The following is a 24,698-nucleotide window of genomic DNA, read 5'->3' as shown; positions in this document are numbered from 1 at the left end:
CCCTACCGCTGCGCCATTGTTCTGGCCCGGACTCTAAACATTTAAAAAAATTTTTTTTTCTTTTGGTTTTTGGGCCACACCTGGCGGTGCTCAGGGGTACCTCCTGGCTGTCTGTTCAGAAATAGCTCCTGGAAGGCACAGGGGTCCATATGGGACACGGGGATTCGAACCAACCCCTTTGGTCCTGGATTGGCTGCTTGCAAGGCAAACGCCGCTGTGCTACTATCCGGGCCCTAAACATTTTTATTTATATTGGAAATAATCAAGTTGCCACCAAACCCCGTTCAGATGCCTGCCATTCAAGTTCAATGTTAAGAAATAAAACAGGGGCCGGGCGGTGGCGCTGGAGGTAAGGTGCCTGCCTTACCTGCGCTAGCCTAGGAGACGGACCGCGGTTCGATCCCCGGCGTCCATATGGTCCCCAAGCCAGGAGCGCCTTCTGAGCGCATAGCCAGGAGTAACCCCTGCGCGTTACCGGGTGTGGCCCAAAAACCAAAAAAAAAAAAAAAAAAAAAAAAAAAAAAAGAAATAAAACAAAGGGCTGGAGAGATAGCATGGAGGTAAGGCGCTTGCCTTGCATGCAGAAGGACAGTGGTTCGAATCCCAGCATCCCATATGGTCCCCCGAGCCTGCCAGGAGCGATTTCTGAGCATAGAGCCAGGAGTAACCCCTGAGCACTGCCCAGTGTGACTCCAAAACCAAAACAAACAAGTTATTGTCTGAATTTTTGTTTTTGTTTTTGTTTTGTTTTGTTTTTTTGTTTTTTCGGGCCACACCCATCTGATGCTCAGGGGTTACTCCTGGCTAAGGGCTCAGAAATTGCCCCTGGCTTGGGGGGACCATATAGGACGCCGGGGGGATCGAACCGCAGTCGCGATTTTTTCTTGGCTAGCGCTTGCAAGGCAGACATCTTACCTCAAGCGCCACCTCGCAGGCCCCTATTGTCTGAATTTTATTTACTAAGCTGTTACAGGATTACTCCTGGCTCTGTGCTCAGAAATAGCTCCTGCAGGCTGGGGGACCATGTGAGTTGCGGGATTCGAACCACCGTTTGTCCTGCATCGGCTTCTTGCAAGGCAAAATGGCCTTGCACCATCATGATGCTTAGCTAACATGGCGGCAAGTGTGGATTGTGGGTGTGGCAGTTTGGGCTTCCGGAAGTACAGGTCGGGGGAAGGCTGCCTGCCCAGTCTTCCGGAAGACCCCAGAGCTTTCAGCATCCCAAACCCCCAATGTGGGTCAGTATGATGTCTCTGCAGAGGTCAGTGGCAAAGAGGTGAAGTTGAGCAATTGTGGACGGGTGGATTGATGGGAGTGAGTGCGGCTGCCCTGCCTTCAGCAGGGCGGGGACTCGGCCTGCCCCACTCGAGGGCACACCAGGGTGTTCAGCTGGGAGACCAAGCACCGTGAATTTGTTTGGCCTGGTTTGCATCTTTTTTTGTTGTGTGAGTTGTGCAGCTCGGCTAATGAGTTTGCCTGGCGTTGGCTGTGGATCATGGGTGTGGCTCCCCAATCTTTAATTACTAAAGGAAGCATTGCCCTCGAAATAATATAACTGGTTTTTCCATTTGTATGTAAACATGATATCAACATGGCGTCCCTTATGGCCCCTCAAGCCAGGAGTGATTTCTTTCTTTCTTTTTTTTTTTGTTTTTTTTTTTTGGGCCACACCGGCGTTGCTCAGGACATCGGGATTCGAACCAACCACCTTTGGTCCTGGATCTGCTGCTTGCAAGGCAAACACCGCTGTGCTATCTCTCCGGGCCCTCTTTCTTCTTTCTTTCTTTCTTTCTTTCTTTCTTTCTTTCTTTCTTTCTTTCTTTCTTTCTTTCTTTCTGTGTTTCTTTCTTTCTTTCTTTCTTTCTTTCTTTTTTTTTTTTTTTTTTTTTTTGGTTTTTGGGCCACCCGGTGACGCTCAGGGGTTACTCCTGGCTATGCGCTCAGAAGTCGCTCCTGGCTTGGGGGACCATATGGGACGCTGGGGGATCGAACCGCGGTCCGTCTAGGCTAGCGCAGGCAAGGCAGGCACCTTACCTCCAGCGCCACCGCCCGGCCCCTCTTTCTTTCTTTCTTTCTTTCTTTCTTTCTTTCTTTCTTTCTTTCTTTCTTTCTTTCTTTCTTTCTTTCTTTCCTTCCTCTTCCTTCCTTCCTTCCTTCCTTCCTTCCTTCCTTCCTTCCTTCTTCCTTCCTTCCTTCCTTCCTTCCTTCCTTCCTTCTCCTCTCTCTCTCTCTCTCTCTCTCTCTCTCTCTCTCTCTCTCTCTCTCTCTCTCTCTCTCTCTCTCTCAAAACACCCCCAGAAGGCTCGGGGGATATATGGGATGCAGGATTCAAAACCACCGTCCTTCTGCATGCAAGGCAAACGCCCTACCTCCATGCTATTTTGTCAGCCCCCAGGAGTGATTTCTGAGCATCACTGGGTGTGGCCCAATACCCCCCCAATAAATAAATAAATAAAAATAAAAGGTGACAAATAGTGAAGATGAATTTTTTTTATTTTACTTACAGTAGGGGCTGGTGAGAGAGTATAGTGGGTAGGGAGGCATTTGCTTTGCACACGGCCAACCCAGGTTGGATCCCTGGTATTTCATATGGTCCTCTCAGCTTTCCTGAGTGCACAGCCAGGTGTGACCCCCCCCAAAATTTTTCTTTTTTTTTTTTTTTTTTTTTTTTTGGGCCACCCCGGTGGTGCTCAGGGGTTCCTTCTGGTTGTCTGCTCAGAAATAGCTCCTGGCAGGCACGGGGGACCATATGGGACACCAGGATTCGAACCAACCACCTTAGGTCCTGGATTGGCTGCTTGCAAGGCAAAGGCCGCTGTGCTATTTCTCCGTCCAAAATTTCTTTCTTTCTTTTTTTTTTGCAAGGCAAACACCCAATTGCTCTGCTATCACTCCGGCCCCTGCTGGGAATGATTTTTTTTTTTTTTTTGGTTTTTGGATCACACCTGGCAGTGCTTAGGGGTTATTCCTGGCTCTACACTCAAAAATCACCCTCAACAGGCTTGGGGACCATATGGGATGCCGGGATTTGAACCACCATCCTTCTGCATGCAAGGCAGCCTTACCACTGTGCTATCTCTCCGGCCCCTGATTCTTTTTTTTTTTTTTTTAAAGAAAATGTATCACATAAATGACATAACTGATCACAATACATTTATTTCAAGGTAAGGGAAAGCAAAGTTATTTAAAAAATAGAAAGAAAATAGAAAGAAACACTACAAAATAAAATGGAAGAGTAGAAAAAAGAAAAAGTTCAGTAGCAAGTATATTTGTGAAAACTCTTGTATCTCCAAAAAAGTCATTAATATAATAGCAGAAGGTTTATTAAGCTCAATTTTTTTTTTGTTTTTGTTTTTGGGTCACATCCGGCAGCGCTCAGGTTACTCTTGGCTCTATGCTCAGAAATCGCTCCTGAAGGTTCAGGGGACCATATGGGATGATGGGATTTGAACCAACGACCTTCTGCATGAAAGGCAAATGCCCTACCTCTATGCTATCTCTCCGCCCCAGGAGTGATTCTTGAGCACAGAGCCAGGAGTAACTCCTGAGTGCCACCAGGCATGGCCCCTCAAAACAAACAAACAAACAAGCAAACAAACAAAAAAGAAAACAAAAAAACTTGAGTGTAGAGTCAGGAGTAAGACCTGAGTACCACCTATGGACTAAACAACTCCCTTCCCCCAAAAAGGTAGGGACAAAAAGAAAATATAAACCATAGACTGGGAGATAGCTCAGGAGTCAAGGCTGTATGTACTGTAGGACCAAGTTCAGTCCCTGGCCCATCACCACACGGTCCTCTGAATAACACCCAGTAATATGGCCCTGAGCTCAAGAATCCCTCCTGGTGCATTGTAGGGAAACATATGTGGTGCTGGGATTGAACCCTGGTTGGCTACATGCAAGGCAAGTGCCCTACCTGTAGTACTATCATTCCAGCTCCTACCTAAATGATTTTTAATTAACTGTTGAAAAGACTGTGTTTTGGTCACCTTAATTTTGTATAGGGCCACACCCACAGTGCAGGGGTAGGGATGCATGTGACATGTGGTGGTGGCAGAACAGCTGCCATAATAGCACTTGGTAATGTAACAGCTTCGGGGGACCAAACTTAATGGTCTAATGCTTGCAAGGAAGGTGCTTTGGCCACTGAGCTATCACCCTGTTAAGTTGTTCTTATATACTTTTTTGGGGGGTTTTGGGTCACACCCGGTGATGCTCAGGGGTAACTCCTGGCTATGTGCTCAGAAATCGCTCCTGGCTTAGGGGACCCTATGGGACGCTGGGGGATCGAACCGTGGTTGTCCTAGGCTAGTGCTGGCAAGGCAGAGACACCTTACCCCTTGTGCCACTGCTCTGGCCCCTAAATTGTTTTTATATATTTATTGTTTTTAAATTAAAACAAAAAGCGGGGGGCCATAATGGGTGATGTTCAGAGGTTTCTCCTGGAGGATTCAGAGAACCATATGGAATATCGGAGATCAAACTTGCCACAAGCAAAGCAAATAATGCCTTACCCACTGTACTTCTGTACAATATCTCCTGCTTCGTTTATTTTTAATAGAAAACATGTGCTCCAGCCCATCGAGTAAGCTTCTCTACCTCTGTACTTAAAACACAAGCTAGACTTGTTTATTTTGGAAATATTTATTTCCTAAGGGAGAGGCCACAGGTATTTGGCAACTTTCTCCAAAACTTCTGACTCTCCAGGCAGTGAGTGTTATTTCTATTTTTTATTATTTATTTTTTTTGTTTGTTTGTTTGTTTGTTTTTGGGTCACACCCAACAGCGCTTAGGGGTTACTCCTGGCTCTATGCTCAGAAATTGCCCTTGGATGGCCAGAGAGATAGCTTGGAGGTAAGGCGTTTGCCTTTCATGCAGAAGGTCGGTGGTTCTACCGAGCCTGCCAGGAGCAATTTCTGAGCATAAAGCCAGGAGGAACCCCTGAGCACTGCCGGGTGTGACCCAAAAACAAACAAACAAAAAAATACAAAAAAAAAAAAAAAAAGAAATCGCCCCTGCAGGCACGGGGGACCATATGGAATGCTAGGATTCTAACCACTGTCCTTCTGCATGGAAGGCAAATGCCTTACCTCCATGCTATTTCTCCAGCACCTATTTCTATTTTTTAGAAAGTATCTTTATTCTAGGTAGTCCAGAACTCTTGCTTTCTGTCTTTCATCTTTTATCCTCTCCCCACTTCTTCTTTCCTCTCTTTTTTCTTCCAGAGAATATTTTCATCGTTCTCTCTGGTTTTCATGTCCTGGGAATGAAGCTCTTGTTGGTTTGCCCAGCAGAGAAAAGATATTCATTTGGGTTCTTGTCCCACAGCTGGAGGAGCATCTGTGCCAGGAAGAAATCTTCCCTATGGATGAGGAGAAAACAAGTTTAGCAATGGATGGCAATAAACTCAGCAGCTGACCCAAAAATTACCCCCTTGGCTAATGCCCGAGTCACTTTTTTTTTTAATTCATTGCTCTCTATTGTAGTTTTTTTTTTAAAGTGCTATTAATCATACTTTTTTCATGCATACATCATTCCAACATCACACCCACCACTATTCTCCAAAGAACCTTGTCATTACCCCACCCCACCCTATGTAAGCTCAAGGCTTACAAAAGATCTTTTGTTGATTTTTGACCAACTGCTATTTCCTTGATTTTTTTGTTTTATTATAACACAGTGATTTATTAAGTTGTTCATAACACAGTTAGTTGTTTCAGGCATGTTCAAGCACCAATTTCATCATGTGTAATCTCCCTTTGTGTCTCAAGTTTCCCACCTACTACCCTTCCTTGCCCTCTTGCAGGCACAAAATCTACTTTATATTGTTTATAAAGGCAAATGGCATTATCAAAACTAAAGTCATTGTCTAAAGATTTACAATGGTGTAGTGAAAACCTGGTGTGGAATTCAGATCTGGAAACAACACCGACACTGGAAAGAATCCACACAGATGGGGCCAGAGTGGTGGCACAAGTGGTAGGGTGTTTGCCTTGCATGTGGCTGACCTAGGATGGACCATGGTTCGATCCCCCAGCATCCCATATGGTCCCCCAGTTCAGGAGTGATTTTTGAGTACAGAGCTAGGAGTAACCCCTGAGCATCACCAGGTGTGGCCCAAAAAAGAATTCACACAGGTTAGGGAGATAAAATGGGTTCAGGAACTTCCATCACAAGCTATCTCAAGCAGGCAAAATGTACCAGCAGGCAGACAGGCTAGCTGTGGGACCAAAATTGGAAGAAGTCTCTCTGACCTAAGGTCTTTATTAGGTATAATAGGACCACCCCCTCATGAGTGGAAAACAGGTAAGTGGGGGGCAATACAGAGGTACTTCCCATCCAGGTAGGACAAACACATGCAAAAAAGAATTATCCTAAAAATTAAAAAAAAAAGAAAAAAATTATCCTGAGTAAGAACCAGTTTCTCAAATTTTACTCAACTGTGGCTGTGGTTTGTGTTAGTTGAGTCTTCTGTATTTCTGTTTAGATCACTCAGCTTGGTGGTCTTCTATGTAATGATCTCACCAGATTTGCTGTGATCTTTTGTTGTTATTGTTGGCTTTTTTTTTTGGGGGGGGGTCACACCCGGCAGCGGTCAGAGGTCACTCCTGGCTCCACGTTCAGAAATCAATCGCTCCTGGTAGGCACATGGTATGTCAGGATTCGAACCACTGTCCCTCTGCATGAAAGGCAAACGCCTTACCTCCATGCTATCTCTCCCGCCCCAGATTTGCTGTGATCTTATTGGTCTGACACTGCTATGAAATTGTAAGGTCTAGGATCTATAGACCTGGAACATATTTGTTTTGTTTTGTTGTTTTTCGGTCACACCCGGCAGTGCTCAGGGGCCACTCCTGGCTCTATACTCAGAAATCACTCCTGACAGGCTCGGGGGACCATATGGGATGCCGGCATTTGAACCTTCATTCTTCTGCATGCAAGGCAAACGTCTGCCTCCATGCTATTTCTTCGGCCCCATTGATCTGGAACATATTTGATGGTATGGTAGTGTGATAAGATTAAGTTGTAGAGATGGGCCATTTCTGTCAGAGGGTGTCAGGTGTGGTTGTGGGGCTACTGTGTCTTCGTGCAGAAAGGGGGATCTGCCCCCACTCATTCTGAGAAGGCCCCAGAGTTTTCATCTTGGATCAGACTGCCTGGGAAGAAACAGTAGCTATCATTTCCTTGTGGAGCTTTGTAGAGGAGCTGAGCTGTCTTTCAGCTGGAAAGATAGTGGGTGTCTATCATAATGTTCTGTTTTGTTTTGTTTTATTTTGTTTTTGTGCCCCACACGGTGGTGCTCAGGGGTTATTCCTGGCTCTGCAACTAGAAATCGCTCCTGGCAGGCTCAAGGGATCATATGGGATGCTGGGAATTGAACCCGAGTTGGCCCGTGCAAAGAGAACACCCTACTCATTGTGCTATTGCTCCGGCCCCTATCATAGTGGTCTTAAGTTCTCCTTTCATGCTCCTTTGATTTATTTTATTGTCCTTTCTGTGTCCCAACAGCTCTAGATTCCTGAAGATGCTCAAGATATTAGCCTTCATCTCTGGGCTGGGCATGGTTTTATTTGTGTTCTGGAGTTTGACCTCCCATGGCAGGGCAAGAAGCATCAAAGTGTTACATTGGCCTACTCTGCCTACTGCTCAGATGCCAAAGTTGCTTTCGGAGATGCAGCTCAGGAACCTCTTTACCTATGATGGAGTCTGGTAAGGGCTTACTTAGCCAGCAGGCAGCTCACTCAGCAAAGTCCCCTAAAATGGGGAAAGAATCTCTCTGTCTCTGTCTGTCTGTCTGTCTGTCTGTCTGTCTGTCTGTCTGTCTGTCTGTCTGTCTGTCTCCTCCCTCTCTCTCTGTCCCCTTTCTATTTTTCTCCCTCCCCCCCACTAGGGCCTCATACAAGGAAGACAAGTGCTCTCTTGCCAAGACTTAAAACCTTGGAGTGGGGCAAAAGAGATAGTACAGGGGGAAAGGTGCTTGCCTTGAATACAGTTCAGTCCTCAACATCACATAGGGTCCCCCAAACCTCATTGGGCTGATCCCTGAGGTCAGAGGCAGGAGTAAGTTTTGAGCACAGCTGTGTATAGTCCCCTGCAAGATAAATAAGAAAATAACAACAGCAACAACAACCTTGGAAGGGGTACCAGGGAGACAGTAGAGAGGTTAGTTAGTGCATTCTGGTACCCCTGCACCAATGTGACTTCCCAAATATTGCTAAGTGTCCCCCCAAGTCCCATTGGGTGGCCCTGGTGGCCTCAGGCACTGCTGGACCTCATCCTCAGGTCTTAGGCCTGACCTTCCAGCCCAATTGGTTGAGAGTTGCTCCTGGGCCTCCCTAGTATCACTTAGGAGATTCCCCTTTTCTCCAAAACCCCAAAATACTTTTGGAGGCTGAGTTGTCCAAACAGCCCCTTGTGCTCACTGAACAAGAAAGATGCTGTCTCCATCCGGAGCATTATTCCTGGGGCTCAGATGCCACTGGCCTTCACAGGGCTCCTGCGTGAAAGAAGTTGGGCACATGGCCAATTTGCAGAGGTGACGGGGAAAACTCTCTTTCCCTTTCTGCTTCTTTCCTCTTCTTGTGTCTCTGCAAGAGACCCCTGAGGACCAGCGTGTCTCCCCAGCCCTTCCAGGATAATTTGGGGAGGGAAGTGGAGACTGTCCTCACGTTTCTTTTGCCCACCAGACCACCCGTCATACTGCCCTTGCTTATTCTAGGCTATTTCCGAAAAATGAGTGCACATGTAACAACGCTAAAAATGGGGGCTACACCTTTCAGCATGCTTACGACCCACATGACCTCCCTGCAGTGACAGCCAGGAGAGAAATGGAATATGGACACTTTCAGAGAAGGTGAGGCAACTCTTGGGGGTTCCTTGGTTCTGTTTGAAATATTCATGAGGTAAAATCAGAGCAAGAGCCAGAAACTGGCACAGAGACTAGGTGCAGGTTTCATGCAGGAGGACTGGGCTGGCCCAGGCACCCTAGGGTCCCAAAAGCTCTGTGAGGAACAATCTCTCATCCAGGAGTATTCCCTGAGCACTGCAAAATGTGGCCTCAAAACTATCAAAGAAAAACATTATTTTGGGTAAGAGAGATAGCACAGCAGTAGGGCATTTGCCTTGCGCGTGGCCAACCCATGACGGACCTGGGTTCAATCATCCTATACGGTCCCCGGAGCCTGCCAGGAGTGATTTCTGAGCACAGAGCCAGGAGTAACCCCTGAGCACTGCCAGGTGTGGCTCCAAAACCATAAATAAATAAACCAAATACCAAATAATAATACAATTTTTTATTAAAAATAAAAATATTATTTCTTTCTGGACCGGAGAGATAGCACAGCAGTAAGTCATTTGCTTTGCATGCAAAAGGACAGTGGTTCGAATCCCGGCATCCCATATGGTCCCTGGAGCCTGCCAGGAGCGATTTCTGAGCTTAGAGCCAGGAGTAAACCCTGAGCGCTGCCAGGTGTGACCCCAAAACTAAATATAAATATATTATTATATATAATAATATAATAATTGCCACGGCAGCTCCAGTGTAGTCCGTGACATGGTGAAAGCCATGTTCTCGGACCTGAGGCAAAAGCTTCACAGAAGTTAGTCTCCTGGAGCAGTTACAACGGCCCCAAAGCAAGAAAATATCCCCCACATCATGTACTGCTTCTGGGAACAATAATGATTGATTTTCTTTTTTTTTGGTTTTTGGGTCACACCTCGCCATGCTCAGCAATTACTCCTGGCTCTGTGCTCAGAAATCACTCCTGGCAGGCTCAGGGGACCATATGGGATGCTGGGATTTGAACAACCGACCTTCTGCATGAAAGGTAAACGCCTTACCTTCATGCTATCTCTCCGGCCCCAATGATTGTTTTTCTTACTCCATGCTACAGTAGTAACCTGGGCACACTGGATTCTATAGAAAACACACAACATAATTGTTTGAGAACATGTTAATAATTTTATGAATCACACAGAAACTTCTGAGAATGAATTTTTGGAAAAGAAGTTTTTAGCAGAAAATCAAGGAATTGTGCTTAAAGACTATTACTAATATTCTTAAGAATAATAATAGTGGGGCCGGAGAGATAGCATGGAGGTAAGGCGTTTGCCTTTCATGCAGAAGGTCATTGGTTTGAATCCCAGCATCCCTTATGGTCCTCAGAGCCTGCCAGGAGCGATTTCTGAGTGTGGAGCCAGGAGGAACCCCTGAGCACTGCTGGGTGTGAGCCAAAAATCAAAAAAAAAAAAAAAAAAAGAATAGTTAGAATCATTTAGCCATAACTTTGAATCAGTTATAAGTAGGAAAGTTTCTGATAGAAGAATTCAGGGGAAAGCCCATAGCATAAAACCTGACAGCTGGAGACACTTGTAGGACTGTGACAGATTCATGAGTGTCCCTATAATAAGGCAGAAATAGATCATGTAAAGGAAACAGGATTTCTTATGTTCCTAAGGAAAAGCAAGGCACACAATGATTATATCTAATATAGGGCAAAAGATGGGAACCGCCTATAGATGGGACTAGAGTAGACTATGGCCCACTTAGCATAGGATTAACTACACCTGATCCCTCACCTTATGTAGGAGTTTATGATGAGGCTGGTAACAGAGGAGTGGTGCATGAAGGAAAAAGAGTGTTTTATTATCAATTGCCCTTTTTAGAAATACTATTAAGAGCAATGCCTCTTTAATTTCATCTTACACAGGAACAAAAGCATTTACTAAAAAAGCAAATAAAGAAGTCTGTGGAGGCTTGGACCAAAGCAGTGCATGATTGGAGACCTCAACCTGGACCCACAGACATAGATTTAACAGGGTGAATTTATAACATATTGAATATAATAAAAATCCTGTTCATTGGGGCCGGGCGGTGGCGCTGGAGGTAAGGTGCCTGCCTTGCCTGCGCTAGCCTAGGACGGACCGCGGTTCGATCCCCCGGCGTCCCATATGGTCCCCCAAGAAGCCAGGAGCAACTTCTGAGCGCATAGCCAGGAGTAACCCCTGAGCGTCACAGGGTGTGGCCCAAAAACCAAAAAAAAAAAAAAAAAAATCCTGTTCACAACTCAGACTGGTCAGGTTTCTAAAATCAAACAAAGATTAACCACCTTAAATATTAGTCTTAGGTCATATAGTTAATATAGACAATCACCAGAGTGCCATTGTTTAGAAATAGTAAGATTAAATCTGATTTTTTTTTTTTTTTGGTTTATTTGGGTCACACCCAGCAATGCTCAGGGTTTACTCCTGGCTCTATGCTCAGAAATTGCTCCTGGCAGGCTCAGGGGACCATATGACATGCTGGGATTCGAACCACCGTCCTTCTGCATGCAAGGCAAATGCTTTACCTCCGTGCTATCTCTCTGGCCCCTAAATCTGATTCTTGATGAGGTTAGCATGCTTAGAAAATTGTTAATAATGTGGGCCTGGAGAGATAGCACAGCTGCGTTTGCCTTGCAAGTAGCCGATCCAAGACCAAAGGTGGTTGGTTTGAATCCCGCTGTCCCATATGGTCCCCCGTGCCTGCCAGGAGCTATTTCTGAGCAGACAGCCAGGAGTAACCCCTGAGCAACGCCGGGTGTGGCCCAAAAACCAAAAAAAAAAAAAAAAGAAAATTGTTAATAATGTGTTGAAATGAGGAACCTGTAAATTGATGTATTTTGATTTTTTGCCAATATCCTGCTGTTAGATATATAAATAACCTATAAATGCAGTTGCTATGTAGCGGAGGCTCAAGCCAAAGCTCTTAGCCACTTTCCAGCACCCAAGACTTCGAGTCTTTGTTACTCTGACCCTTTGCCCACCTGTCTTCCGAGGACCCGAGTGCATGCTAACCTCATCAAGAATCAGATTTAATCTTACCATTTCTTTTGATTTGTGTGTGTGTGTGTGTGTGTGTGTGTGTGTGTTTGAGTTACACCCGGTGGCGCGCAGGGGTTACTTCTGGCTCTACGCTCAGAAATCGCTCCTGGCAAGCTCAGGGGGACCATATGGGATGCTGGGATTTGAACCAATGACCTTCTGCATGAAAGGCAAACGCCTTACCTCCTTGCTATCTCTCTGGCTCCCTAATCTTATTATTTCTAAACAGTGGCACTCTGGTAATTGTCTATTAACTATATGACCTAAGACTAATGTTTAATGTGGTTAATCTTTGCTTGATTTTAGAAACCTGCCTAGCCTGAGTTGTGAGCAGGATTTTTATTTTATTTAATATGTTATAAATTCACCCTGTTAAATCTATATCTGGGGGTCTAGGTTGAGGTCTCCAATTATGTACTGCTTTGGTCCAAGCCTTCCACAGCCTCTTTATTTGACTTTTTTAGTAAATGCTTTTGTTCCTGTGTAAGATGAAAGTAAAGAGGTATTGCTTTAATAATATTTCTAAAAAGGGCAATTTATAATAAAACACTCTTTTTCCTTAATGAACCACTCCTCTGTTACCAGCCTCATCATAAACTCCTACATAAGGTGAGGGATCAGGTGTAGTTAATCCTATGCTAAGTGGGCCATAGTCTAGTCCTACCTATAGGTGGTTCCCATCTTTTGCCCTGTATTAGATATAACCATCATGTGCCTTGCTTTTCCTTAGGAACATAAGAAATCTTGTTTCTTTTACGTGATCTATTTCTGCTTTATTATAGGGACACTCATGAATCTGTCACAGTTCTACAAGTGTCTCCAGCTGTCAGGTTTTATGCTATGGGCTTTCCCCTAGATTCTTCTATCAGAAATTTTCCTACTTATAACTGATTCAAAGTTATGGCTAAATGATTCTTACTATTGTTATTTTTTTGGGGCCACACCCATTTGATGCTCAGGGGTAACTCCTGATTATGTGCTCAGAAATCGCCCCTGGCTTGGGGGGACCATATGGGTTGCCAGGGGATCGAACCTTGGTTCGTCCTACGCTAGGGCTTGCAAGGCAGACACCTTACCTCTAGCGCCACCTTCCCGGCCCCACTATTGTTATTCTTAAGAATATTAGTAATAGACTTTAAGCACAATTCCTTGATTTTCTGCTAAAACCTTCTGTTCTGGGGGCCCGGAGAGATAGCACAGCGGTGTTTGCCTTGCAAGCAGCCGATCCAGGACTAAAGGTGGTTGGTTTGAATCCCGGTGTCCCATATGGTCCCCCGTGCCTGCCAGGAGCTATTTCTGAGCACCGCCAGGTGTGGCCCAAAACCCAAAAAAAAACAAAAAACAAAAAACTTCTTTTCTAAAAAATCATTCTCGGAAGTTTCTGTGTGATTTATAAAATCATTAACGTGTTCTCAAATAATTATGTTGTGTGTTTTCTATAGAACCCAGTGTGCCCAGGTTACTGTAGCATGGAGTAAGAAAAACAATTATTTTTATTGTTCCCAGAAGCAGTACATGATGTGGGGGATATTTTCTTGCTTTGGGGCCATTGCGACTGCTCCAGGAGACCAACTTCTGTGAAGCTTTTGCCTCAGGTCCAAAAACATGGCTTTCACTATGTCACGGACTACACTGGAGCTGCCATGGCAAATAATAATATATATTATTATATTATAAGTATAGTGATATAATAATATATATATTATTTCTTTCTAAAGAACAAAGGATAGAAGCTTGTTTTGAGCAATTGGTGTGGGTGGCAGGAGAGCATTTCCTCATCCACCATCAGAACTGGTATGGGCTGGAGAGATAACACAGTGGTAAGGCATTTGCCTTGCACGTGGCCAACCCCAAAGAGACGGTGGTTCGATTTCCAGCATCCCCCAAGCCTTGGTTCCCCCAAGCCTGCCAGGAGCAATTTCTGAGCACAGAGCCAGAAGTAATCCGAGTGCCTCAGGGTGGGACCCAAAAAAACAAAAACCAAACCAAACTAAAACAAAACAACCCCCCCAAAAAGCAAAACAAACAAAACCCCCCCAAAACAAAAACATAAAAACAAAGAGAACTGGTAAAGACTGGTTTCACTATGCTATGCCAAACAATTCACTGGTATATTGCTGCCTGCATGGACTAAATTCAACAACACTCAGGATCTAGACACCAGTGTTGCTGGTTGCCAAGAGCAGCAGTTGGTTCTGGCTGACATCTATGAAAGGAAATTTGTAGGGGGACTGGAAAGATAGTACAGTGGGCAGGGCGCTTGCCTTGTATGCTGTTGACCCAGACTCAATCCTCAGAACCTCATATGGTCCACTGAGTCCCATCAGGAGTGATCTCAGAATAGAGCAAGAGGAAGCCCTGAGCAATTGCCAGAAATGGTTCTAAATTAAAAAATTAAATTATTTTCTTTGGGATTTCTGGGCTACACTCGGTGACGTTTAGGGGTTACTCCTGGCAAAGTGCTCAGAAATCGCTCCTGGCTTGGGGGACCATATGGGACATCAGGGGATCGAACTGCGGTTCGTCCTGGGTCATCTGTATGCAAGGCAAACACCCTATCCCTGCGCCATCACTTTGATCCCCCCAAATTAATACCTCTGAGCATCACCGGGTGTGGCCCAAAAACCAATAAAACTAACAAACAAACAAACAAACAAAGGAATTGATGGGAAGGATGTGGAGACCATTTTCATCCATAAGGGTGGGATAACCAGGCAGGGAAATCAAAGATAAGATTCACAGAAGGGGGCCTGAGAGATGGCATGGAGGTAGTGTGTTTGCCTTGCATGTAGAAGGACAGTGGTTCAAATCCCGGCATCCCATATGGTCCCCCTAGCCTGGCAGGAGTGATTTCTGAGCTTAGAGCCAGGAGTCACCCGAGTGTTGCTAGGTGTGACCCCCCCCCACCCCCCAAAAAAAAAGATTAATAGAAGGACTGAGCAGAAGGATCTGCTCAGTTTGGAGTGGATCCTGCACTGTTGGTGAGTTCCATTGGGAGGGATTCTGTCAGAAAAACAATAAATGAAGGTCAAAGAGACAGTAGAGGGTTAAAGCAATTGCCTTGTACACATTTGGCCTTGGTGTGATATTTGTCACTGCATATGATCCCTGAACATAGATTCCTGAGTAAACACTTGGCACCATTGGGTGTGCCAAGCTCTACCCCTGAAAATAAACCCACAACAATAAGAGGAAAGAGGAAGCACTGTGATTCAGGACTTGAGCTCAGGAATAGACTGAATGGCAAATTCCTTTTTTTTTGAGCCATACCCAGTGGCTCTCAGGGGTTACTCTTGGCTTTGTGCTCAGAATCGCTCCTGGTAAGCTCAGGGAACCGTATGGGATATCGGGAAATGAACCAGGGTCTGCCCTGGTGCGTGGGGTTCTGAATAATAGAGAGGAGTCTGGCTGAGGACGAGAGAAAGAGCACATGGCATGGGCAGCACATGGCAGAGAAAGGCCATGACGCAAAAAGCAGACTAACTTCAATGAAACTTTAACTCACTGGCTTTGTGTATTATTATTCCGCCATTATTCTGCTTCATCAGACCTGTCTGCCTGAGGGGTTAGAAACATGGTGCCAGAAAAAAAAAAAAACACGGTGCCAGGGGCTGGAGAGATAGCACAGCGGTAGGGTGTTGTTTGCCTTGCACATGCCGAACCCTGGATGGATCTGGTTTTGATTCCCGCATCCCATACAGTCCCCTAAGTCTGGCAGGAGTTATTTCTGAGCGCAGAGCCAGGAGTAACCCCTGAGCGCTGCCCAAAAAGCAAAAACAACCCATTATGTCTGGGGCAGCCTCAACTTGTGGACTCTTTTTCCTTTTTATATATATATATATTTTTTTTTTTTTTGGTTTTTGGGCCACACCCTGTGAGGCTCAGGGGTTACTCCTGGCTATGCGCTCAGAAGTTGCTCCTGGCTTCTTGGGGGACCATATGGGACGCCGGGGATCGAACCGCGGTCCGTCCTAGGTTAGCGCAGGCAAGGCAGGCACCTTACCTCCAGCGCCACCGCCTGGCCCCTCCTTTTTATATTTTTATTTCACAATCCACCATGTCTTTTTTGGGGGTATGGGGCCACACCTGTGGCATTCAGGGTTTACTCCTGGCTCTACACTCAGAAATTGCTCCTCGCAGGCTCAGGGGACCATGTGGGATGCTGGGGATTGACCGGTATCTGTCCTGGGTCAGCAGCATCCAAGGCAAGTGCCCTATCACTGTGTTATCACTCTGACTTCACCATGCCATCTTAAAAAAAAAAAAAAAGGTACTCCAGGACCAGGGAGCAAGCTCAACGCTCGCCAAAATGTGCCTTTTGCTTCCTGAGTAAGGCAAGGAACAGAAAGAACCATTTTGAAAGTTATCTGAGAGGCTTTGGCAAAAATGTTGCTCTGGCTTTTCTTTGTAGGAGAGGTAGGGGGCCCTGTTGAAAAGTCAAGTGGGGGTAAGATTTCTTCTCCTAATGGGCAAGTTGCTGTTTGACTCCTGTAAAAGGCTGTTCCCAGGATGTGATATTAGTCTTGGCTGAATGAACTTAAATCATGAAATCGGGGGCCGGGTAGGTGGCGCTGGAGGTAAGGTGTCTGCCTTGCAAGCGCTTGCCAAGGAACGGACCGCGGTTCGATCCCCTGGCGTCCCATATGGTCCCCCCCAAGCCAGGGGCGATTTCTGAGCGCTTAGCCAGGAGTAACCCCTGAGCGTCAAACGGGTGTGGCCCAAAAACCAAAAAAAAAAAAAAATGGGGCCGGGTAGGTGGCGCTGGAGGTAAGATGTCTGCCTTGCAAGCGCTAGCCAAGGAAGGACCATGGTTCGATCCCCCGGCGTCCCATATGGTCCCCCCCAAGCCAGGGGCGATTTCTGAGCACATAGCCAGGAGTAATCCCTGAGCCTCAACCGGGTGTGGCCCAAAAACCAAAAAAAAAAAAGCTAATACCATTTTGGGGGCCGGGCGGTGGCGCTAGAGGTAAGGTGCCTGCCTTGTCTGCGCTAGCGTAGGACGAACCGCGGTTCGATCCCCCGGTGTCCCATATGGTCCCCCAAGCCAGGAGCAACTTCTGAGCGTATAGCCAGGAGTAACCCCTGAGCGTCACCGGGTGTGGCCCAAAAACAAACAAAAAAAAATCATGAAATCAAGGAAGGGGGAAGTGAAGACCAGAGAGAGCCCACTGGGCTAGATCCCCAAAACCACACGGTATGGGTTTAAAACTGGGTCTGGGTCTGCTTTGTGCAAAGTGCCTTAACCCTTGACACTGGCCAAGCAGAGTCGTTTTTTGTTTTGTTTTGTTTTGTTTTGGGGTCACACCCGTTTGATGCTCAGGGGTTACTCCTGGCTAAGCGCTCAGAAATCGTCCCTGGCTTGGGGGGACCATATGGGATGCCGGGGGATTGAACCGCAGTTCGTCCTACGCTAGCGCTTGCAAGGCAGACACCTTACCTCTAGCACCACCTCAAGCAGAGTCTTTTTTTTGAGGGGGGGCCCACACCTGGTGATGCTCTGGTTACTTCTGGCTATGCGCTCAGAAATCGCTCCTGGCTTGGGGGACCATATGGGACACTGGGGGATCGAACCGTGGTCTGTCTTAGGTTAGTGCATGCAAGGCAGATGCCCTACAGCTTGCATCACTGCTTCGGCCCTATCAAAAAAATTCTTAAGCTCAGGGCAGCTCAGTGGCTTGGGAAACTTGCCTTGCATACATAAGGCCTTGAGATCAATCCCTGGTGCCACCCCAGATGATTTGCAAGGTCTCCCTGGCTCTGTTATTGTGCCAGGCAGTTCATCAGTCTGTGGCTTCCAGAACCATAACTCACAGGAAGCCAGGTGAACCTCACAGCCAAGAGATATAAACTAGGATAACTGAATGGCAAATTCAAATTGGCCTTGGTGTGATGTTTGTCACTGCATATAATCCCTGAGCATAGATCCCTGAATAAACACTTGGCACCACAGACCAGAAAGACATGCTGCCATTTTGGTGAGGTTAATCTTCCCAATCACGAGCAGGGGATGTATTTCCATTTCCTTGTGTCTTCCTTTATGTGGGTCTTGTATTTGTTTTTCCCCATCTGGCACCTCGATTGCTCGATATGCTTATATTTGGCTATTAATAAGACTGCCAAATTGCCCTAGGGAAGGATGAGAATAAAGAAGGGGAAGCCGGGTTGGAGCGATAGCACAGCAGGTAGGGTGTTTGCTTTGCATGCAACTGACCTGGGTTTGATCCACAGTATTCTGTATGATTCTTCAAGCCTGTCAGGAGTAATTTCTGAGCACAGAACCAGGAGCAATAACTGAGTGCCACCGGGTATGCCCCAAAAAACAAAAAAAGAAAAAAAAAAAGAGGTCCTGGAAGGGTGGTAGAGGCAACTCATTGTCCATGTCTCTCCAGCTGATGGAGGTTTGGGCAAGGCCCCTTGAAGAGCACCTGGGGCAGCTGCTCACTGTTGGGTTTCTCTGCAGGGAAGGGCTGCCTCACCCACCACCCCTGCTGGCTCCACCCAACCTCCCTTTTGGATACCCCATCCATGGACTGGAGTTGATGCCCCTGCACACAGTTCCCATCCCAGGTAGGAGCCCCCGATTTGGAGCCAAGCTTGGGAATGTCCACATTCTCTGGTAAGCCAAGGAGGGGCCACACTATAAGGTCTGTGTTGTCAGCATTCTGCTAGCCTGACATTTCTTCACTCAACAGCAGCCTTGTGCTTCTGTGGCTGGAAATTTGCCCTTGGTAGATGCCACCTTCCTGGGACATCTTCCTGGGAAGATATGGGACAGAGATCTGTGTGTTTGGGTAGATTGAGCTGGTTAAGGAAGGGTTAAGTCTCAAGAGCAAAGTGGTAGCCTGTGACCTGAGATCATGGGGAAAGGAATGTGAGTGTGGGTGAAAACGGCCATTCAGGGGCTGGGGAGATGGATGACTCAAAGAGCTGGAGCATGGGCTTGATCTGTAGGAGCCCCAGGTTTCATCTCTCAGTCCTGCTGCCACCACCAAACACTGTTCTACTTTCTGGCTCTAGATTTATCTAGTCTATGAGGCTCACATTAGGATGATTCATTAGGGGCTGGGACAATGTCTCAAAGAGTTGGAACACATTCAGGTTTTTTTGGTTTTTTTTTTGTTTTTTTGTTTTTTTTTTTTTTATAATTTTTTTATTTTGAATTATGAGAACAAAAGATGCAAAGAAAGAGGATAAGGTAAAGTTACAGTGGAAGGACAATCACCCATAACATAATTATCAGAAGAAGTCCCCTTGTTGATATCTATTTTTGAACTTTCACCAAAGAAAGTTAAGATAAATAAAACAGAATCCATGTGCAATTACTTTGTCCCTCAAGTCCCCAGATTGTAGCACATTATAATATTTCTTAACAGCACACAAGGCAATCTAAAGCCATCAAACTTACGTAACTCCTTAAACATTAGAGGCATAGTATTTTTTACATTTCCATGTACATGCATATTAGCTTAAGTTAACCTCAAATTTTAAGTGGGTGCGTTTTAAGGATTAGAGTCAAAGGAGCACAGTAAAAACGGTGTTAGAAGGGGCCGGGCGGTGGCGCTGGAGGTAAGGTGCCTGCCTTGCCTGCGCTAGCCTAGGATGGACCGCGGTTTGATCCCCCGGCGTCCCATATGGTCCCCCAAGCCAGGAGTGACCTCTGAGCGCATAGCCAGGAGTAACCCCTGAGCGTCACCGGGTGTGGCCCAAAAAACAAAAACAAAAACAAAAAAACGGTGTTAGAGTGGCAATTGTTGTTTGCATAGGCCCACCAAAATATGAGAGGCATGGAAAGGAATAACCTTGGCCTAAATACAAAGAGATCCTACCCCTGAAGTTTCCTGGCATAAGACCAGCTCTAGGCCTCAGGAAAGTTATCGTTCGATCCAAGACATTGTCTGTAGTGCCAACACACTTTTCACACAGTCTCTGTTGTTGGTCTCATGTTTCTGTATTAAAGATTCTGGAATCTGCATGTCCTACATTGAAGTCATGATGTGGAGTGCCTTCTCGTTTCACCTCACCATGAAAGGGCAATGCAGGAAGCCCTTTCCTGTAAGCAGGTTGTTGTTGTTAAGTCTTCTCAGTGTTAAGGGAAGTCTCTTTTGAGCAGGACGATGTCTGAGCAGTGGTAGGGTCTTCCGTGGTAGAGGATTGCTTCCAGGTGATGTTATAGACAAACCTCACAATTAAGGGGCAATACAGCAAGCCCTGTCCAGTAAGTAGGTCTTTGTTCTTGTTGTCTTCTCAGTGTTAAGGGGTGTTTCTTTTGAGTAGATGTCAGAGCAGCTGTAGGGTCTTTCCTGGTACAGGAATGCCACCAGGTGATGTTATATACAACCTTGGATGTTTTGTAAATGTCTTCTGTAGATCAAGGGGTGAATGGAGAATGCCCATTCTTCTGAGGCCTGTGCCAGGTCTTCATGTCAATGTTCAGGGTGTAAGGTCTCATTGCACTACAAGATTTGTGTGTTCCCATTTTTATTAGATAAGAACTTATTGGTATGTATAGTATTTTTCCATGTTAGTGTGCCGGCTTGCCCAGGCGTTTGGCCCGGGGAAGCCCTGGAGATCTGGAGCAAGGCGGCAGAGGGGTGCTGGGGTTACCCAAGTCCCGCACCCCCCCTAGGCCTGGCCAAGCAGGCCTCCGGCATGGCGGGGGCCTGCCAAACCTCCTCCTGCTAGACTCCCGGCTCCCAGGAAGGCGTTTTTTTTTTTTTTTTTGGTTTTTGGGCCACACCCCGTGACGCTCAGGGGTTACTCCTGGCTATGCGCTCAGAAGTCACTCCTGGTTTGGGGGACCATATGGGACGCCGGGGGATCGAACTGCGGTCCTTCCTAGGCTAGCGTAGGCAAGGCAGGCACCTTACCTCTAGCGCCACCACCCGGCCCCTGGAACACATTCTTTGTGTGGCAAGTATTGAGTTGATTCCTGGCATCATCATGACCTTGGAGCACTACTAGGCACTCCTTCCAAACACGGAGGCCAAGAAACTGCCAAGCAGGTGAGGGAGAATTGTTGTGTATGTAAATATTTTAGGGGATTATTATGTTAGTGACCACCAATCACCAATCAATCAGGTTAGGGTCAGTAACATAATAATCCCCTAAAATATTTACATACACAACAGAGAATGACTTACACCCCAGCCCCAGTGAATAATTTATTATGCATTCATTGCTTCCTTTCCAGAAATAACTTATAGAAGAGATTCATTCATTCCCAGCACCCAGAATACTATCTCACAAAGACTCTAGAAGGGGTTTGACACTGAGAAGCTTGGAAGAATGGAGGCACCTCCTAGGAATGGGAGAACATTGGGGAGCCCTTGGCAATCTCTCATCTAGTGTATTTGTTCTTTTCCTCTGTCCTCCAGGTCTCCAGTTTGAAGGACCAGATGCACTCAACTATGAGGTAAGAGGCCCCCTTTGGCAGTGGGTGTCCTGCCAATTCCTCTGTCCCCAGTTTACTATTAAACACAAATCTGAGGTCAGGGGAAGGAAAGTGTGTTCTAGAAGACATGGCTTTTGCTTCTTTGTTTTAGGTAGAGACCATATCCTGCTGCATGGGGACACTGGGGGGTAGCTAGCCCCTGCTCAGGGGTTTTTCTTGGTAGTGCTCAGGGGATCATGTGGTACCAGACCTCTGCCACCTCCCCAGCCCTAGAAGGCATGATGTCCTGGCCATGGCAGTGTCTGGAGTGCCTAGGAGGGCAGCTGTGCCATCATGTTACTACTATCGTGGTCCCTCTTGGTGTGGCTTCTGCAGATCTTAGCAGCATCCTCTATGCCCTGCCCTGCTAACCCACTAACAACTCCCAGCCAGGGGAGTCTGCAAATTTACCTGTTCAGCTTAGAGTGAATCCCACCCAGAACACCCTCTCAGTGGCAGCCTGGGAAATGGGGTTTTCTTTCTCACCCTGTGAGACACCCTGTGTCAGACCCTGCTGTGTGACAGCAGCTAGAATGGTGGGGGAGAGCTAGCACTTCAAAACTACTGGGTCCCTCAGAAATCCCTGTACCCATCTCTCCTGCCAGCCCTCTCCCTCTTCCCACTGCTCTGTTATCTTCTTCAAGATATCTTCAAGGGGCCGGGCGGTGGCGCTAAAGGTAAGGTGTCTGCCTTGCCTGCGCTAGCCTTGGACGGACCTCGGTTTGATCCCCCTGTGTCCCATATGGTCCCCCAAGCCAGGAGCAACTTCTGAGCACATAGCCAGGAGTAACCCCTGAGCGTTACCGGGTGTGGCCCAAAAACCCAACCCCCCCCCCAAAAAAAAGATATCTTCAAGATATCTTTTTTTTTTTTTTTTTTTTTTTTTGGGGCTACATCCGTTCGACGCTCAGGGATTACTCCTGGCTAAGCGCTCAGAAATTGCCCCGGCTTGGTGGGACCATATGGGACACCGGGGGATCGAACCTCGGTCCGTCCTATGCTAGCGCTTGCAAGGCAGACACCTTACCTCTAGCGCCACCTTCCCGGCCCCTCAAGATATCTTCTTCTCTGGGTTCTGCAGCTGCTCATAGTCAGTGGGGATGCTCCCCACCTTTCTCTGTTCCTGAGTCTCAGCTGCTCAAAGGCCAGAGTCTCTCTTCGTCTCTTTTCCCAGTACTGGAACATTTCAGGAAGTGAGGAATTTGCCTTGCACAAATTTGCCTGAGTTCAGAACCAGGAATAAGCCCCGAGTACCACCAGTTTGTCCTCCTTCAAAACACCCCAACATAAATAAAACTTAGTGCTCATACATTTTTCCTGTATCAATCTCCTGGCTGGTGAAAGCACTTTCAGTACAAGTGACATTATCCACTTAATTTTTCCAAAAGAGAACTGTCTGTGAGAAGACAGGACAGGAGAGGAGTAGTGAGGAAAATACAAGATGGGAAAAGGAGGGACAGTTCAGCCTCACATGGAGCTGAACCTGCCAGACCACTTAAGTGGAGGAGGAGAAACAGGCAGGTATGACGTGCTGTGAAGAACTTAAGCAATGAGACCAGCAAACCCTTGGCAAGGAAAAGTAGAGAGAGGGTGGAAGACATGCTAACAGGAAACACAGCAGTGCCCCTGGGAAAAGAATTGGAGGTACTTGTGCTTCTTGGGGCTGGCAGAGCCATCTGAAAGGTGGAGCTGGAGACAGGCAGGGATTGTAGCCTCCAACACAGTGATAGAATGAAGCCACCATGATGAGCGATGTGGAGAGGTGGTACCAACCCAGAAAGACTCCATTTCTAGGTCAGATGGAGGATGAATTGCCCAAGGGAAGCCTAAAGGAGCAGCTAAAACCGGAAATTAGCTTAGTGGTAGGTCATGTGCCTTACATGGGTCAGACAGAACAGACACACACAAACAGCAATTGGTAGGAATGAGAGTTTAGGGGTAGTCCTAGCATTCAGAGGAAAAGAATGTGTGGGTTCCTACAAGGAGGGATTCTCCTAAAGGCACCAGCCTCCAGTTGAACTGTCTTGGCTGGGGCCTGAGCAGCCACTCTGGCTGTCACTGATGCCACAGCATCTCCTCACATCCTCTGTGTTCCGCCCCCTGCTGGTCATGCCAGGTAGTGTCCATTCTGACCATGACCATCTCTGCCTCAACCACCCTAGGTACACTGAAACTGACCCTGGGGACACTGCACACCCTTGCTGATGTCCCAGACGATGTGGTGCAAGGCAGGGGCACAAAGCAGATGACCATTTCAACCAGTGACCGGATGCTTTTGAATTTCATCCTCCAACATGTGACCTACACTAGCACCGTGTATCAACTCCATGGTGTGGATGTGGGTAAGAATCTGTCCATGGGCCCGGAGAGATAGCACAGTGGCGTTTGCCTTGCAAGCAGCCGATCCAGAACCTAAGGTGGTTGGTTCGAATCCTGGTGTCCCATATGGTCCCCCGTGCCTGCCAGGAGCTATTTCTGAGCAGACAGCCAGGAGTAACCCCTGAGCACCACCGGGTGTGGCCCCCCCCAAAAAAAAAAATCTGTCCATGCGGAGGAATCTGCCAGCTCCCACCCAGTCCCTTGGGCTCTTCTTCTTCAGGAGGCCCCTGGAGTTAAGATTTCCCCCAGGGGGTCGGAAGAGAGTACAGCGGATATGGCTACCTGGGTTTGATCCCCAGCACCTCCTCTGAGTCTCATCAGGAGTGATCCCTGAACTGAAAGCCTCAAATAAACTCGTAGTACCACCAGATGTGACCCCCAAGACAAACCCCACCCCCAAAAGATTTTACTTTGGTTCCTGTTCCCCACACTCCATCAATGCTTGTTCTTTAATTCTTCGACCCCATCTTCCCAATCAATCCTGGCAGCACCCTGGGGGCCATATGAGGTGGTGGGAATCAAGGCAGGGTTTGCCATATACAATACCTTGACCCAAGTACTGTATCTCTGGTCCCCTACATCATGTATTTGGGTGCCCTATTCAGCAACTAAAGCTGTGACAGAGGAGGGGCTCCTCTTGTTGTCAATGCAGGCAACTAATGACATTTTTAATTTGGGCTTTGAATTTGGGTTTTAATTTGGGCTGCGAGTGATGGGGATAGAGCCCAGGTCTTAGTACACAAGCAGTTATTTCATCCCATTACACCCTACCATAGTCCTATTACATCAGTATCTCAACCTGAGCACTCACAATAGAGAAGGAAATGCCCAGGACCTAGGGATGTGACTTTGTTTCTCCACCATCACCCCTATCCCCAACTCAACCAATTCCCAGGAGAATGTTTCCTGCCACTCACTCTGGTCAACCTCCACTGTAGGGAATTCAAGTCACACTTTTCTTTCTGGACACCAAGAGTAAAATATGAAACATGAGGTCCGATCATGTGATCTCCATGACCCCAGACTA

General features: G+C 46.8%; 1 protein-coding gene across 1 annotated transcript in view; it reads left to right on the top strand.

The window, feature by feature from the left end:
- The window catches only part of B4GALNT2 (beta-1,4-N-acetyl-galactosaminyltransferase 2), a 42,206-nt gene that overhangs the window by 5,569 nt on the left and 11,939 nt on the right, over positions 1-24,698 (top strand). Inside the window, exons 3-7 of the mRNA XM_049766035.1 lie at positions 7,510-7,710; positions 8,720-8,854; positions 18,323-18,429; positions 21,237-21,281; positions 23,455-23,634. Coding sequence (XP_049621992.1) covers positions 7,510-7,710; positions 8,720-8,854; positions 18,323-18,429; positions 21,237-21,281; positions 23,455-23,634 — 668 coding nt within the window. The remainder of the gene's footprint in view (positions 1-7,509; positions 7,711-8,719; positions 8,855-18,322; positions 18,430-21,236; positions 21,282-23,454; positions 23,635-24,698) is intronic.

This window comes from Suncus etruscus, chromosome 1 (genome assembly GCF_024139225.1).
Source record: "Suncus etruscus isolate mSunEtr1 chromosome 1, mSunEtr1.pri.cur, whole genome shotgun sequence".
Taxonomy (NCBI): domain Eukaryota; kingdom Metazoa; phylum Chordata; class Mammalia; order Eulipotyphla; family Soricidae; genus Suncus; species Suncus etruscus.
Note: the sequence above shows the minus strand (reverse complement) of the source record. Positions and strands in the feature narration are given on the sequence as shown.